Here is a 15,026-nt window from a genome sequence, read left to right as displayed (position 1 = left end):
GCCCCGGGCTCCGAGGGGCCCCGGGCGGGGCCGGGGGCGACGAGGACGGCGACCCTTAAACCCCACCGCCTCTGAGTTTGTTCCCCAGCCCGCAGGTGCCAGAGACCGAGGGGAGCCGTTGGAATGGAGGAGGAGACCACCGCCGGAGCCCCAGGAGACGGAGCCGCCACCCCCGAGGCCAGCCACAAGGGCCGGGCGAATCCCGCGGACCCCGCGGCGATACCTCGTGGGGGCAACCCAGGCGAGGTGCTCCAGTCAACCCGGGACGGGGACTGGCACCCCGGGGGGCTATGTGGTGCCACAGCGACGGGGCCGCTCGGCCGAGCCAGGGAGCCGCCCGGCTTCCACCGCCGCACTGCCCCCCATCACCCCCCCCACATAAACACGCACCCGCACCCACGTAGGGCCTCGTGGTCGGGTCACCTACCCTGAGTTTTCACCCGAGGGCCCCCTAGGGGGGTTACCCCACGGTTTCTCAGGGCCAGGGAATTGGACAGGACCCTTCCCAGGCCAAGTAACACTGCGGCGCCGTGGGCGGATTTGAGATCGCACGACCACGGCGAGCTCAGAGAGCCCCGCAGTTAGAAACGCATACAAACACAAACACGGGTCAGCAAGGCAGATAGCTGGGATCAGGACCCGGGACGACTGATTGGTCGAAAGTTCAAAGGCCGGCGGGATCGCAAAAGAGCGGGAAATCCTAGGCTCAGGATTGGTCGAGAGACCAAGGCGGTCGGGACGGGGGCTCCTAGCCTTTGATGTGAATAGTTTAAAAGAAAACGCAGGGGCAGTAGGGAACTCTCTTCTTCTGGAGTTTGGACACGGGGTCAGCGACGAAGGAGTCATCGGGCGAGCCGCTAGATTGTCTGCAGGACGATCTGAGCGCCGCAAGGTCACCAAGGACTACAGACGGTATCGTGTTGCGCGCCTTACAACACCTCAGAGCGGAGGGTAGGATCCGTAGGAGAGGGTTAGTTCGGGGTAAGGACGAGTAGGAAAGCGGTTTAGCAGAGAGCGCAGCATAGAATAGGGCTACACGGCACCAGAGTGTGGGTTAGAAGCGCCTTGCTGTCCCGCACACACACACGGGTGGCTCGGTTGGTTAGCAAGGGCTAATAAAATCTCGAGCGTAGTAACAAAACCGTGTTGTTGGGTGTTTTTGGAACGTGGTATTAGCGTGCACTGCATTCGCGAGTGTGTGGTCGTTGTACGCATAAAGGCCGTGGTCTCTGTACGATTGTGCGGGTACGGAGGTGTGTGCGTTAACGCCCGGGGAGAGCACTTTTGGTGTGTTGGCGTGACTACGCAGCCGTGTGAGAGGAGAATCGTCCTTGTACGATATTTGTGTTGACGTGCACGCGCGAGTGGGGGAGGGGACGAGTCGTCGTGTCGGCGTGTGCCCCGCTTGCGTGCGCTCGTTACTTGCGTAAGCTCTCGGCGTGCGTAATCGGCGTGCCCAAGGTGCGCGATCGTGACGTGGGCGGCCAGCGCGGCGCAGAGCGGCGCAGGAGTGGGTATCGCGTGTGGAGCTGTATGCGTGTGTGCGCGCACGTTCACGACGTGTGTAACACAGGTGCGCGATCCTAACGTGAGTGGTCAGGGTTGGGTGAGTGCCGTGCAGAGCTGTGTGTGGGCGTGCGTACGTTCGCTCCGTGTGGGTTGCAGGCGCGCGATTAGGACAGGGAGGTATCGTAGTAGGGAGGGGCAGAATACTACTCGGTAATTAGCCATGCCGGCTACGCGGACCCGCGGGGGAGGGGAATCCTCGGGCGATGGTTCCCACGCCACGGGTGAGGAACCTAGCAGCGGGGGGGCGATTGATGATGCTAGCCCGGCCGTTAGCATTATCGAGGGAGGGATCTCGGGGGCTAGCGACCCCCACAAGTGCCGTGCAGAGCTGTGTGTGGGTGTGCGCGTACGTGGTTAACTATGCCTGCTACGCGGACCCGCGGTGGAGGAGAATCCTCGGGTGACGGCTCCCACACCATGGGTGAGGAGCTTAGCGGCGGTTCGCTTAGCAGCGGGGGGGCGATTGATGATGTTAGTCCGGCCGTTAGTATTATCGAGGGAGGGATCTCGGGGGCTAGCGACCCCCACAATGTTACTGGTGCCAAATATGGAATTTAGTCTAAAAAGGTATTGATTCCAGACAGCTTTACTCAATTTGCCTTAATTCGCTCGTTCTCGCCTTTTCACTTTGTTTTGTAAACATTGCGGTGCACCATCTAAACTTCTCTATTAAAATTAATTTCTATACGTAAATATCGCATTGTTTGCAATGTCTTTCTTACTTTGGGAGAACTAGTTGGTGACGTTCACTCAACTATTGTGTTGGAAGCCGTTTAGCTTCACACGATTATAAAGTTAGTTCATCTTGTTCACTTGAAAACAAGACCTTACACCGATTATTCACTCCACGTGCAATCTTGCAACAGATCGCGTTCCTCTCGCGTTCGCTGCGGGTGTGCCAATATCATTACAGAGTGCTTCGAAGAAGGGTCATTGCCCAAAACGTCGCATATTATACATGTCAAGGAAGTGTTATTGACGACAGTGGAGGGTTTTCTTCGTCACAGAGGTTAAAGGTCTAAGGTTTAAGGCGGAGCCATCGCGGAGGGCAGGGGTGGTCGGTGACGTCACCACGCTTCGGGTATAAAGGCGGCTGCTGCTGCAAGCTGAGCGCGCAGTCTCTCGCGAGCTTTGTCAGAAGTAGTCGGAATGTCTGGACGCGGTAAAGGCGGTAAGGGGCTCGGCAAGGGAGGCGCAAAACGCCATCGCAAGGTGCTGCGCGACAACATCCAGGGCATCACCAAGCCCGCCATCCGCCGCCTCGCTCGCCGCGGCGGTGTGAAGCGCATCTCGGGCCTCATCTACGAGGAGACCCGCGGCGTCCTGAAGGTCTTCCTTGAGAACGTCATCCGCGACGCCGTCACCTACACGGAGCACGCCAAGCGCAAGACCGTCACCGCCATGGACGTGGTCTACGCCCTCAAGCGCCAGGGCCGCACTCTCTACGGCTTCGGAGGCTGAGCGCCCATCTCTCGCACACTAAGCCAACCCAAAGGCTCTTTTCAGAGCCACCCACCTCTTCGAAACTGCTTGCGCCAGTGTTGCCAAATACTTTCTAAATGGAGCACATGTCCTGGGTTGTTGCGCGCCAATTCCTCGTGAGCGTGGTGGACGTTTGCTTGTTGAGTTGGCGAATCTTCATCTGCTTGCACATGCATGAAAGAAATCAAGGTATTCGCGACACGTCACATTTAACAAGGCGTGATTCTTGAACGCGTTAATACAGTACCCATTTCTGGTATTTCACCGAGCGCTTGTATTTTTCCAAATTGCGTTCATAAAACGCCCGTGCGCCGTATTAGACGAGTGGTGAAACAATCCCTCGTAAGAAACAAAAAAACCCACGCTCAAAACACAATATACTGTATTGGGTATTCTCGTCATCCTTTTTAAAACAAAGGCAATGCCATGGCTGCAATTCACTAATATACATGTTTGGACATTACATTGTGTTATATTTGCAGTAAAAATCGATATTAAAGTGAACATCGCGTCCGCGTTTCTCATTGGACGCTGATGGAGAGGGATGGTACTAAAAGAGCCACTCAGCAGCGCCGCGCACTACGATCCTCTGATTTGCATCTCGCCTCCTATAAAAGGAGCTCAACGCGCGACCGACATCCACATTCGCTTCCCGTCTGTTCTGACCTGAAGCTGCCTACAACGCGTCGACATGCCCGATCCTCCCGCATCAAAGAGCGCTGGACCGGCCAAGGTTCCTGCTCCCAAGAAGGGCTCCAAGAAGGCTGTGACCAAGGCTACGCGCAAGGATGGCAAGAAGCGACGCCACCGCAGGAAGGAGAGCTACGCCATTTACATCTACAAGGTGATGAAGCAGGTGCACCCCGATACCGGCATCTCGTCCAAGGCAATGAGCATCATGAACTCGTTCGTCAACGACATCTTCGAGCGCATCGCTTCCGAGGCGTCCCGCCTGGCGCACTACAACAAGCGCTCCACCATCACTTCTCGGGAGATCCAGACCGCAGTGCGACTGCTGCTCCCCGGCGAGCTGGCCAAGCACGCCGTGTCGGAGGGCACCAAGGCCGTCACCAAGTACACAAGCTCCAAGTGAAGCCTCGACTCCACCATTAATTACAAAGGCTCTTTTCAGAGCCACCCACCTCAACGAACCTGCTTGTACCAGTCCTAGCAGGAGTACAAAACGAAACTTCCAACAAAGCCCCGGTTCACGCGGGGACATTGTTCGCTCATTGAGTGAAGTGGAGAGATCGAACGCATTTTAACATGTTTCCACGTGAATAAAAGCGATAACAATATTCATGGCACATCATATTCACCAGCAGGCATTTCTTGGACTTGTTTGTCCATTGATTTCATCTGCAGCCCATTCAGATATTACATTGGATGTTTGGCGCCAAAACCTTGCAATGCAATATATTTAATTCGTGGTTGTATTTTCGGGCAGGAACTAACATTTTGCACGTGTACATATATGTAAAAGTAAGCGCCTAGCATGGATGACTCGTGCAGTATAATTGATCATCATCTCAATGCCAAGAGAATATATATCTATTCCTGTGATCACCTCTTTCCGACATTTTTACGTATTACTGTTTCCAATGAAGTGCAGTTTCTTAACACTTTATTTAGATCATGCAGAGCACTGTAAAGTTGTTTTCGGAAAGGTGTTTGCTTGAGAAAATAACATCCGTTAAAGACATCGACGGCGCTCAAAGGGTACTACTGCATCGTGATGCGGCATTCTGAAATGATCCAAACTGTGAACATTTTGTTGATTAAGAAGAGTTGACGACTCGAGATCATTGCACGCTGCCAACCAATCAGCACGCTCCCCTTCTTCGCACGTCACGACTCCGCTGACCAGTGAGCGCGCGCTCTGGGCTACATAAGCCGCCTTCTCCCCGCCTGTGAGAATCTTTGCCCTCACCAAGCCATGGCTCGCACCAAGCAGACGGCTCGCAAGTCCACGGGCGGCAAGGCCCCCCGCAAGCAACTCGCCACCAAGGCGGCCCGAAAGAGCGCTCCGGCCACGGGCGGCGTCAAGAAGCCTCACCGCTACAGGCCCGGCACCGTCGCTCTGCGCGAGATCCGCCGCTACCAGAAGTCCACCGAGCTGCTCATCCGCAAACTGCCCTTCCAGCGCCTCGTCAGGGAGATCGCGCAGGACTTCAAGACCGACCTGCGCTTCCAGAGCTCCGCTGTCATGGCTCTGCAGGAGGCCAGCGAAGCGTACCTTGTCGCGCTCTTCGAGGACACCAACCTGTGCGCCATCCACGCCAAGCGCGTCACCATCATGCCCAAGGACATTCAGCTCGCCCGCCGCATTCGTGGCGAGCGCGCTTGAACGCCCAGCTCGGCCCTCAAAGCACAACACAAAGGCTCTTTTCAGAGCCACCACTTACTCATGAAAACGCTTCCATGTGTCCTTCAAAGTTCGGGTGCCGGAAACCTTCGTTTGCTGGTCACGGCTCTCACGAGTCGTCAGGCGTAAGCGACAATGAAGTTCATTTTCTATACCCCGCCGCTCATATTTTTCAACATCACACGTTGGTGTCGTATATAAGCGTTGGGAAACCATGTTTACATAATGTACAACAAAAGGGTTATTTTGGTTAAATATATTAACTATTAAACCCAAAGATATTGGTTTATGTTGTTTCAAGCCCGAGCTGATAAGAAGTTCACATTTTGCAAACTAAGAGACTGAATTATTCACGCACATATATTTTTAGGCATTGCCCGAACAGGCGGTTAAAGGAAAATATATATACACCGTATAGGCACGTGGGCGATCAAGCACGAGCTCAAGGCTATCACAATGATTTCTTATAACCAATGCGGTCCCTCAAAATGATGATTATAATCAATAATACATTGATATTTGCGGAATCCGCTTATAAGTTTGACTTGCCAGCACGTGCCCATAAATTAACTCTATCATGCTTAAAACTTGAACCTATTAAGTACGTGTATCGCATTGTTTCATTCATAAGATGCGTGTCCGCATTAAAATATATATGGATACAAATAATTAAAGTCAACATCGAATCCTCGCGTCCCGGCTTTTCATTGGTGGCTCAAGGAGAGGGCGGGACTCGACCGAGAGGAGCCAATCAGCAGCGGCGCGCTCTACGATCCTCGTCTCCGCTATAAAAGCCGCTCCGGTGGTGCGTGTCAACGTCACAAATCGTTCGTACTTTGTCTCCAGTGCTTTTTGCATCCTAGGTCCCTTAACAATGTCTGGACGCGGCAAGACCGGTGGCAAGTCTCGCGCCAAGGCAAAGTCCCGCTCTTCCCGCGCCGGCCTGCAGTTCCCCGTGGGTCGCGTTCACAGGCTGCTCCGCAAGGGCAATTACGCCCAGCGGGTCGGCGCTGGAGCACCCGTCTACCTGGCCGCCGTGCTCGAGTACCTTTCTGCCGAGATCCTCGAGCTGGCTGGCAATGCCGCCCGCGACAACAAGAAGACGAGGATCATCCCCCGACACCTGCAGCTCGCCGTGCGAAACGACGAGGAGCTCAACAAGCTCATGGGCGGCGTGACTATCGCCCAGGGCGGTGTGCTGCCCAACATCCAGGCCGTGCTGCTGCCCAAGAAGACCTCTCAGACAAAGAAGTGAACGCGCCGCCGCCTCTACCACCACAACAACGGCTCTTTTCAGAGCCACCCACTTACTTGCAAAGAGCTCGGACAGTCGTACACAGGAGTTTTGTTATACTGGTAGGAACGAAGTGGACCAGACCACCAATAGATTAATGTGTCCGTCCGTCAACATCGCCCCCTACTGCAAACATTTGGCATGACCCTACGAAAACCTTGACTCAGTGACGCTATCCTGGCTAAACAAGTGTAACATTCCCTTATAATTCCCTCAGCTTTTAATTAAAACATTTAAATTAATGAGGCTTTCCTGGCTAAACACGTGTAACATTCCCTAATAATTCCCTGAGATAGCTTTTAATTAAAACTTTGAAATTAAATAAAACAACTAACAGCGCCCTAATAATTCCCTGAGATAGCTTTTAATTAAAACTTTGAAATTAAAAAAAAACTCACAGCGCCCTAAAGCCTACAGCTAGGCCTAAAGCCTAGAACTAGGCCTGAAACTCTCCATTCGTGTCGTACCCCCGCGTGTGTGAAAGGGAGTTATGTTTAACAATGTTACATTCCCTCATGTTTTTAAATAGAAACATTTAAATTTAAAGCTTTTACATGAATCATTAAATCATTTAAATTAAAAATTAACTCACAGCGCCCTAAAGCATACAGCTAGGCCTAAAGCCTAGAACTAGGCCTCAATCTCTCCCTTCGTATCGTCCGATTAGGTGTAGCAACATCGCCCCCTACTGCAAACACTTGGCAGGACCCTACAAAAACCTTTTGACTCAGTGGGGCTTTCCTGGCTTAACAAGTGTAATAATACATTATGTTTATATTATTTGGTTATTCGTTCCTACCAGCCCACCCCGCAGGGTCCTGTTTAATAAGGACACCGTCGTCGAGTTGCCCTCGTCCCAAATTGCTCGCAATTAAACGAATGCTCTGCTCATTCCAGATACCCTTTATGTCTAATTTAGGAACGGTATTTGAGCAGCATTCCAACATTGCATCAATCATGGAACATGGTTTAGAATAAATTGGGATGCCTATTGGAAGAAAAAATCGTGTTTATTAAAGAATAAAACTCGCTCTTTTTGAGCGGTCAGAAAAGGGATCAAATGAGCACATCAGCTCAGGGTTGTGGCCGGTGTTAGCTGATAGTAAGCAAAAAAGTACTGGTAAACGCTGGGGATGTCAACACTCGGTAAAGTATAATATTACTTGTCAAATAAGATGGTACAAATATGTGTAGTTAAATATTTTTTACATGGTTAATAACATCTTTCCAATGATTACTCATTCGTGTTACTTAGTGCAGTAAATACGTGTTACTTATTGCAGTAAAAACAACCCATCGGATGAACCATCCTGCGCTCCTAGAATATCAACTCTGTCGGTGCATTAAACGTAAGATTATATATTTTCTTTAAACATTCGACTGCAGAGTCACTTGAGTTGAATTTGAGTGGTGATGATTGTGCACCGTGCCTCGATCTTGTTCAAGGCGCGCGACCCTTCTGCAGTGCGTGAGCTACTCACCTCTTGCCACGTAAAATGTTAAACTTTCTATTTAATGTCGGTTAATTTGGAGTAAATTTCTTCAGTTTGTTGTCCATCTGAAAATCCATATATTTATTCATTTCAAAGTTCGATTAAAACGTCCAGTTAAAAGTTCGGTGACAAGGGACTGTTGACATGGCGCGCAGTCCTCACCATAGCGCGAGAGGAGAAATCGAGAGCGCGCGAGGCAAAACTTAAATAGAAAATATTTCGTTGGAATTAAATATGAGTAGTCTGTTGAAGCATCTTGTCTTGCAAAAAATTCCAGTGCGTTTTAAATAGTGTTCATCAGTAACACTTTTGAAAACCGACAATCGTCATAGCATGCCCTGACCGAACAATGTCTCCCAAATGTTGGTTGTTCACTTGTTTTGAATTATAATTTATATCGTGAGCATTGTCGTATATTGCATAAGTAACGTACATTAAAGAAGTGATCTTCGTGATAATGTATCAACTAGATGCATGTAAGTATGAACGTTACGGGAGTAATCGAGCCCAAAGGCAGGCGTGATAAACACAGTGAGTATGGTGGCAACTCCCTCACCAGAGCTGAGTTCTGGATGATCTCAGCGACGTCCGCATTCAGTACGCCGCTTCTATAATAACCTCGGGCCTGGAGAACACTCGTTTCGAATTCGTGAGAGCGCTGATTTCGATTTCAAAGAGGCGAGGCGATAAAAGCGACGTCTTGAGATGGCGGAAACTGCTCCTGCTCAACCACCAGCTGCGGCTACTTCAGCGCCTAAAAGCCCCAAGAAGAAGCGCGCCGCTCCAAAGGCCAAGAAGGTCGGCCCCAGCGTGTCCGAGCTCATCCTCAAGGCTCTGGCCAGCAGCAAGGAGAGGAACGGCGTGTCTCTTCCTGCGCTCAAAAAGTCGCTTGCTGCCGGAGGATACGACGTGGAGAAGAACAATGCCCGCGTGAAGTTGGCCATCAAGAAGCTCGTGGCCAAAGACGCCGTGGCGCAAGTGAAGGGCAGCGGCGCGTCTGGCTCTTTCAAACTCAACAAGGAAAAGGCTGCCGCAAAGGCGAAGCCCAAGTCGTCAACGGCAAAGCCCGCAGCTAAAAAGCCCGCGGCAGCCAAGAAGGTGAAGAAGCCCGCGGCAGCCAAGAAGACCGCGCCCAAGAAGTCTCCCAAGAAAGCAAAGAAGCCCGCGGCTGCCAAGGCGGCCAAGAGCCCCAAAAAGGTGAAGTTGGCTGTTAAGCCCAAGAAGGCGGCGAAGAGCCCAGCCAAGCCCAAGGCTGCGAAGCCCAAGGTCGCTAAGCCCAAGACCGTCAAGGCCAAGGCCGCCAAACCCAAGGTGGCCAAGCCCAAGAAGGCCGCGGCCAAGCCCAAGAAGACTGCGCCAAAGAAGTGAATCCGATCGGACGACGCTCGATTCACTCCACCTCAACGGCTCTTTTCAGAGCCACCCACTTAGTTAAAAAAGTGAACCAGATGCTGCTGCGCTTCCATTAGTTCATCGGTAACACATGACAGTGTATTACGTTGCTGTTGAATGCGTGCCATATTCTGTAAGTCAAACCCATTTACGGCGTGGCGATGGTTGCTCGCCTTGCCTCGGCCCTGATCAAGGAGCTCGACGCTTGGTGCAGTTCAATCGTGAGGATTTGTGTAGATTGGATAAGTTACGTACATTCGCCAAATTAACTATAACATTTTACCCACTCGATGTGTTTTAAGCATTGATGTGATGGGAGTAATCGAGCCCGAAAGCAGGGATCACAAACACAGGCGAGGCGGGTGGCAGCTCCCTCACTCGAACGGAGTGCAGAGTAATCTCAGCGACGTCCGAATTATGTGTTGCACCTCTTCATTCCGTCATCATGTTACTGGTGCCAAATATGGAATTTAGTCTAAAAAGGTATTGATTCCAGACAGCTTTACTCAATTTGCCTTCATTCGCTCGTTCTCGCCTTTTCACTTTGTTTTGTAAACATTGCGGTGCACCATCTAAACTTCTCTATTAAAATTAAGTTCTATACGTAAATATCGCATTGTTTGCAATGTCTTTCTTACTTTGGGAGAACTAGTTGGTGACGTTCACTCAACTATTGTGTTGGAAGCCGTTTAGCTTCACACGATTATAAAGTTAGTTCATCTTGTTCACTTGAAAACAAGACCTTACACCGATTATTCACTCCACGTGCAATCTTGCAACAGATCGCGTTCCTCTCGCGTTCGCTGCGGGTGTGCCAATATCATTACAGAGTGCTTCGAAGAAGGGTCATTGCCCAAAACGTCGCATATTATACATGTCAAGGAAGTGTTATTGACGACAGTGGAGGGTTTTCTTCGTCACAGAGGTTAAAGGTCTAAGGTTTAAGGCGGAGCCATCGCGGAGGGCAGGGGTGGTCGGTGACGTCACCACGCTTCGGGTATAAAGGCGGCTGCTGCGGCAAGTTGAGCGCGCAGTCTCTCGCGAGCTTTGTCAGAAGTAGTCGGAATGTCTGGACGCGGTAAAGGCGGTAAGGGGCTCGGCAAGGGAGGCGCAAAACGCCATCGCAAGGTGCTGCGCGACAACATCCAGGGCATCACCAAGCCCGCCATCCGCCGCCTCGCTCGCCGCGGCGGTGTGAAGCGCATCTCGGGCCTCATCTACGAGGAGACCCGCGGCGTCCTGAAGGTCTTCCTTGAGAACGTCATCCGCGACGCCGTCACCTACACGGAGCACGCCAAGCGCAAGACCGTCACCGCCATGGACGTGGTCTACGCCCTCAAGCGCCAGGGCCGCACTCTCTACGGCTTCGGAGGCTGAGCGCCCATCTCTCGCACACTAAGCCAACCCAAAGGCTCTTTTCAGAGCCACCCACCTCTTCGAAACTGCTTGCGCCAGTGTTGCCAAATACTTTCTAAATGGAGCACATGTCCTGGGTTGTTGCGCGCCAATTCCTCGTGAGCGTGGTGGACGTTTGCTTGTTGAGTTGGCGAATCTTCATCTGCTTGCACATGCATGAAAGAAATCAAGGTATTCGCGACACGTCACATTTAACAAGGCGTGATTCTTGAACGCGTTAATACAGTACCCATTTCTGGTATTTCACCGAGCGCTTGTATTTTTCCAAATTGCGTTCATAAAACGCCCGTGCGCCGTATTAGACGAGTGGTGAAACAATCCCTCGTAAGAAACAAAAAAACCCACGCTCAAAACACAATATACTGTATTGGGTATTCTCGTCATCCTTTTTAAAACAAAGGCAATGCCATGGCTGCAATTCACTAATATACATGTTTGGACATTACATTGTGTTATATTTGCAGTAAAAATCGATATTAAAGTGAACATCGCGTCCGCGTTTCTCATTGGACGCTGATGGAGAGGGATGGTACTAAAAGAGCCACTCAGCAGCGCCGCGCACTACGATCCTCTGATTTGCATCTCGCCTCCTATAAAAGGAGCTCAACGCGCGACCGACATCCACATTCGCTTCCCGTCTGTTCTGACCTGAAGCTGCCTACAACGCGTCGACATGCCCGATCCTCCCGCATCAAAGAGCGCTGGGCCGGCCAAGGTTCCTGCTCCCAAGAAGGGCTCCAAGAAGGCTGTGACCAAGGCTACGCGCAAGGATGGCAAGAAGCGACGCCACCGCAGGAAGGAGAGCTACGCCATTTACATCTACAAGGTGATGAAGCAGGTGCACCCCGATACCGGCATCTCGTCCAAGGCAATGAGCATCATGAACTCGTTCGTCAACGACATCTTCGAGCGCATCGCTTCCGAGGCGTCCCGCCTGGCGCACTACAACAAGCGCTCCACCATCACTTCTCGGGAGATCCAGACCGCAGTGCGACTGCTGCTCCCCGGCGAGCTGGCCAAGCACGCCGTGTCGGAGGGCACCAAGGCCGTCACCAAGTACACAAGCTCCAAGTGAAGCCTCGACTCCACCATTAATTACAAAGGCTCTTTTCAGAGCCACCCACCTCAACGAACCTGCTTGTACCAGTCCTAGCAGGAGTACAAAACGAAACTTCCAACAAAGCCCCGGTTCACGCGGGGACATTGTTCGCTCATTGAGTGAAGTGGAGAGATCGAACGCATTTTAACATGTTTCCACGTGAATAAAAGCGATAACAATATTCATGGCACATCATATTCACCAGCAGGCATTTCTTGGACTTGTTTGTCCATTGATTTCATCTGCAGCCCATTCAGATATTACATTGGATGTTTGGCGCCAAAACCTTGCAATGCAATATATTTAATTCGTGGTTGTATTTTCGGGCAGGAACTAACATTTTGCACGTGTACATATATGTAAAAGTAAGCGCCTAGCATGGATGACTCGTGCAGTATAATTGATCATCATCTCAATGCCAAGAGAATATATATCTATTCCTGTGATCACCTCTTTCCGACATTTTTACGTATTACTGTTTCCAATGAAGTGCAGTTTCTTGACACTTTATTTAGATCATGCAGAGCACTGTAAAGTTGTTTTCGGAAAGGTGTTTGCTTGAGAAAATAACATCCGTTAAAGACATCGACGGCGCTCAAAGGGTACTACTGCATCGTGATGCGGCATTCTGAAATGATCCAAACTGTGAACATTTTGTTGATTAAGAAGAGTTGACGACTCGAGATCATTGCACGCTGCCAACCAATCAGCACGCTCCCCTTCTTCGCACGTCACGACTCCGCTGACCAGTGAGCGCGCGCTCTGGGCTACATAAGCCGCCTTCTCCCCGCCTGTGAGAATCTTTGCCCTCACCAAGCCATGGCTCGCACCAAGCAGACGGCTCGCAAGTCCACGGGCGGCAAGGCCCCCCGCAAGCAACTCGCCACCAAGGCGGCCCGAAAGAGCGCTCCGGCCACGGGCGGCGTCAAGAAGCCTCACCGCTACAGGCCCGGCACCGTCGCTCTGCGCGAGATCCGCCGCTACCAGAAGTCCACCGAGCTGCTCATCCGCAAACTGCCCTTCCAGCGCCTCGTCAGGGAGATCGCGCAGGACTTCAAGACCGACCTGCGCTTCCAGAGCTCCGCTGTCATGGCTCTGCAGGAGGCCAGCGAAGCGTACCTTGTCGCGCTCTTCGAGGACACCAACCTGTGCGCCATCCACGCCAAGCGCGTCACCATCATGCCCAAGGACATTCAGCTCGCCCGCCGCATTCGTGGCGAGCGCGCTTGAACGCCCAGCTCGGCCCTCAAAGCACAACACAAAGGCTCTTTTCAGAGCCACCACTTACTCATGAAAACGCTTCCATGTGTCCTTCAAAGTTCGGGTGCCGGAAACCTTCGTTTGCTGGTCACGGCTCTCACGAGTCGTCAGGCGTAAGCGACAATGAAGTTCATTTTCTATACCCCGCCGCTCATATTTTTCAACATCACACGTTGGTGTCGTATATAAGCGTTGGGAAACCATGTTTACATAATGTACAACAAAAGGGTTATTTTGGTTAAATATATTAACTATTAAACCCAAAGATATTGGTTTATGTTGTTTCAAGCCAGAGCTGATAAGAAGTTCACATTTTGCAAACTAAGAGACTGAATTATTCACGCACATATATTTTTAGGCATTGCCCGAACAGGCGGTTAAAGGAAAATATATATACACCGTATAGGCACGTGGGCGATCAAGCACGAGCTCAAGGCTATCACAATGATTTCTTATAACCAATGCGGTCCCTCAAAATGATGATTATAATCAATAATACATTGATATTTGCGGAATCCGCTTATAAGTTTGACTTGCCAGCACGTGCCCATAAATTAACTCTATCATGCTTAAAACTTGAACCTATTAAGTACGTGTATCGCATTGTTTCATTCATAAGATGCGTGTCCGCATTAAAATATATATGGATACAAATAATTAAAGTCAACATCGAATCCTCGCGTCCCGGCTTTTCATTGGTGGCTCAAGGAGAGGGCGGGACTCGACCGAGAGGAGCCAATCAGCAGCGGCGCGCTCTACGATCCTCGTCTCCGCTATAAAAGCCGCTCCGGTGGTGCGTGTCAACGTCACAAATCGTTCGTACTTTGTCTCCAGTGCTTTTTGCATCCTAGGTCCCTTAACAATGTCTGGACGCGGCAAGACCGGTGGCAAGTCTCGCGCCAAGGCAAAGTCCCGCTCTTCCCGCGCCGGCCTGCAGTTCCCCGTGGGTCGCGTTCACAGGCTGCTCCGCAAGGGCAATTACGCCCAGCGGGTCGGCGCTGGAGCACCCGTCTACCTGGCCGCCGTGCTCGAGTACCTTTCTGCCGAGATCCTCGAGCTGGCTGGCAATGCCGCCCGCGACAACAAGAAGACGAGGATCATCCCCCGACACCTGCAGCTCGCCGTGCGAAACGACGAGGAGCTCAACAAGCTCATGGGCGGCGTGACTATCGCCCAGGGCGGTGTGCTGCCCAACATCCAGGCCGTGCTGCTGCCCAAGAAGACCTCTCAGGCAAAGAAGTGAACGCGCCGCCGCCTCTACCACCACAACAACGGCTCTTTTCAGAGCCACCTGTGGTGCCACAGCGACGGGGCCGCTCGGCCGAGCCAGGGAGCCGCCCGGCTTCCACCGCCGCACTGCCCCCCATCACCCCCCCCACATAAACACGCACCCGCACCCACGTAGGGCCTCGTGGTCGGGTCACCTACCCTGAGTTTTCACCCGAGGGCCCCCTAGGGGGGTTACCCCACGGTTTCTCAGGGCCAGGGAATTGGACAGGACCCTTCCCAGGCCAAGTAACACTGCGGCGCCGTGGGCGGATTTGAGATCGCACGACCACGGCGAGCTCAGAGAGCCCCGCAGTTAGAAACGCATACAAACACAAACACGGGTCAGCAAGGCAGATAGCTGGGATCAGGAACCGGGACGACTGATTG

General features: G+C 51.8%; 9 protein-coding genes across 9 annotated transcripts; all 9 read left to right on the top strand.

Annotated features, from left to right (window-relative positions):
* Window positions 1–2,718: 2,718 nt before the first annotated feature.
* LOC144733703 (histone H4) lies at window positions 2,719–3,030 on the top strand. Its single transcript, XM_078615730.1, has one exon. It carries the CDS (start codon window positions 2,719–2,721, stop codon window positions 3,028–3,030), a length of 312 nt encoding a protein of 103 aa, XP_078471856.1.
* Window positions 3,031–3,742: 712 nt separating this feature from the next.
* LOC144733702 (histone H2B type 3-B) lies at window positions 3,743–4,144 on the top strand. The gene has a single exon (XM_078615729.1). The coding sequence runs from the start codon at window positions 3,743–3,745 to the stop codon at window positions 4,142–4,144; it is 402 nt and encodes a 133-aa protein (XP_078471855.1).
* Window positions 4,145–4,987: 843 nt separating this feature from the next.
* On the top strand, window positions 4,988–5,398 carry LOC144733701 (histone H3). Its single transcript, XM_078615727.1, has one exon. It carries the CDS (start codon window positions 4,988–4,990, stop codon window positions 5,396–5,398), a length of 411 nt encoding a protein of 136 aa, XP_078471853.1.
* An 877-nt stretch (window positions 5,399–6,275) lies between these two features.
* Window positions 6,276–6,674, top strand: LOC144733824 (histone H2A-like). Its single transcript, XM_078615832.1, has one exon. It carries the CDS (start codon window positions 6,291–6,293, stop codon window positions 6,669–6,671), a length of 381 nt encoding a protein of 126 aa, XP_078471958.1. The 5' UTR covers window positions 6,276–6,290; the 3' UTR covers window positions 6,672–6,674.
* A 2,171-nt stretch (window positions 6,675–8,845) lies between these two features.
* On the top strand, window positions 8,846–10,204 carry LOC144733823 (histone H1.2-like). The gene has a single exon (XM_078615831.1). The coding sequence runs from the start codon at window positions 8,909–8,911 to the stop codon at window positions 9,569–9,571; it is 663 nt and encodes a 220-aa protein (XP_078471957.1). The 5' UTR covers window positions 8,846–8,908; the 3' UTR covers window positions 9,572–10,204.
* Window positions 10,205–10,660: 456 nt separating this feature from the next.
* Window positions 10,661–10,972, top strand: LOC144733700 (histone H4). The gene has a single exon (XM_078615726.1). The coding sequence runs from the start codon at window positions 10,661–10,663 to the stop codon at window positions 10,970–10,972; it is 312 nt and encodes a 103-aa protein (XP_078471852.1).
* Window positions 10,973–11,684: 712 nt separating this feature from the next.
* On the top strand, window positions 11,685–12,086 carry LOC144733699 (histone H2B type 3-B). Its single transcript, XM_078615725.1, has one exon. The coding sequence runs from the start codon at window positions 11,685–11,687 to the stop codon at window positions 12,084–12,086; it is 402 nt and encodes a 133-aa protein (XP_078471851.1).
* An 843-nt stretch (window positions 12,087–12,929) lies between these two features.
* LOC144733697 (histone H3) lies at window positions 12,930–13,340 on the top strand. The gene has a single exon (XM_078615724.1). The coding sequence runs from the start codon at window positions 12,930–12,932 to the stop codon at window positions 13,338–13,340; it is 411 nt and encodes a 136-aa protein (XP_078471850.1).
* An 877-nt stretch (window positions 13,341–14,217) lies between these two features.
* Window positions 14,218–14,631, top strand: LOC144733634 (histone H2A-like). Its single transcript, XM_078615660.1, has one exon. The coding sequence runs from the start codon at window positions 14,233–14,235 to the stop codon at window positions 14,611–14,613; it is 381 nt and encodes a 126-aa protein (XP_078471786.1). The 5' UTR covers window positions 14,218–14,232; the 3' UTR covers window positions 14,614–14,631.
* Window positions 14,632–15,026: the final 395 nt, after the last annotated feature.

Source organism: Lampetra planeri, chromosome 48 (genome assembly GCF_965212315.1).
Source record: "Lampetra planeri chromosome 48, kcLamPlan1.2.h2, whole genome shotgun sequence".
Classification (NCBI taxonomy): Eukaryota; Metazoa; Chordata; class Hyperoartia; order Petromyzontiformes; family Petromyzontidae; genus Lampetra; species Lampetra planeri.
This window is presented reverse-complemented; position numbering and strand designations above follow the sequence as displayed.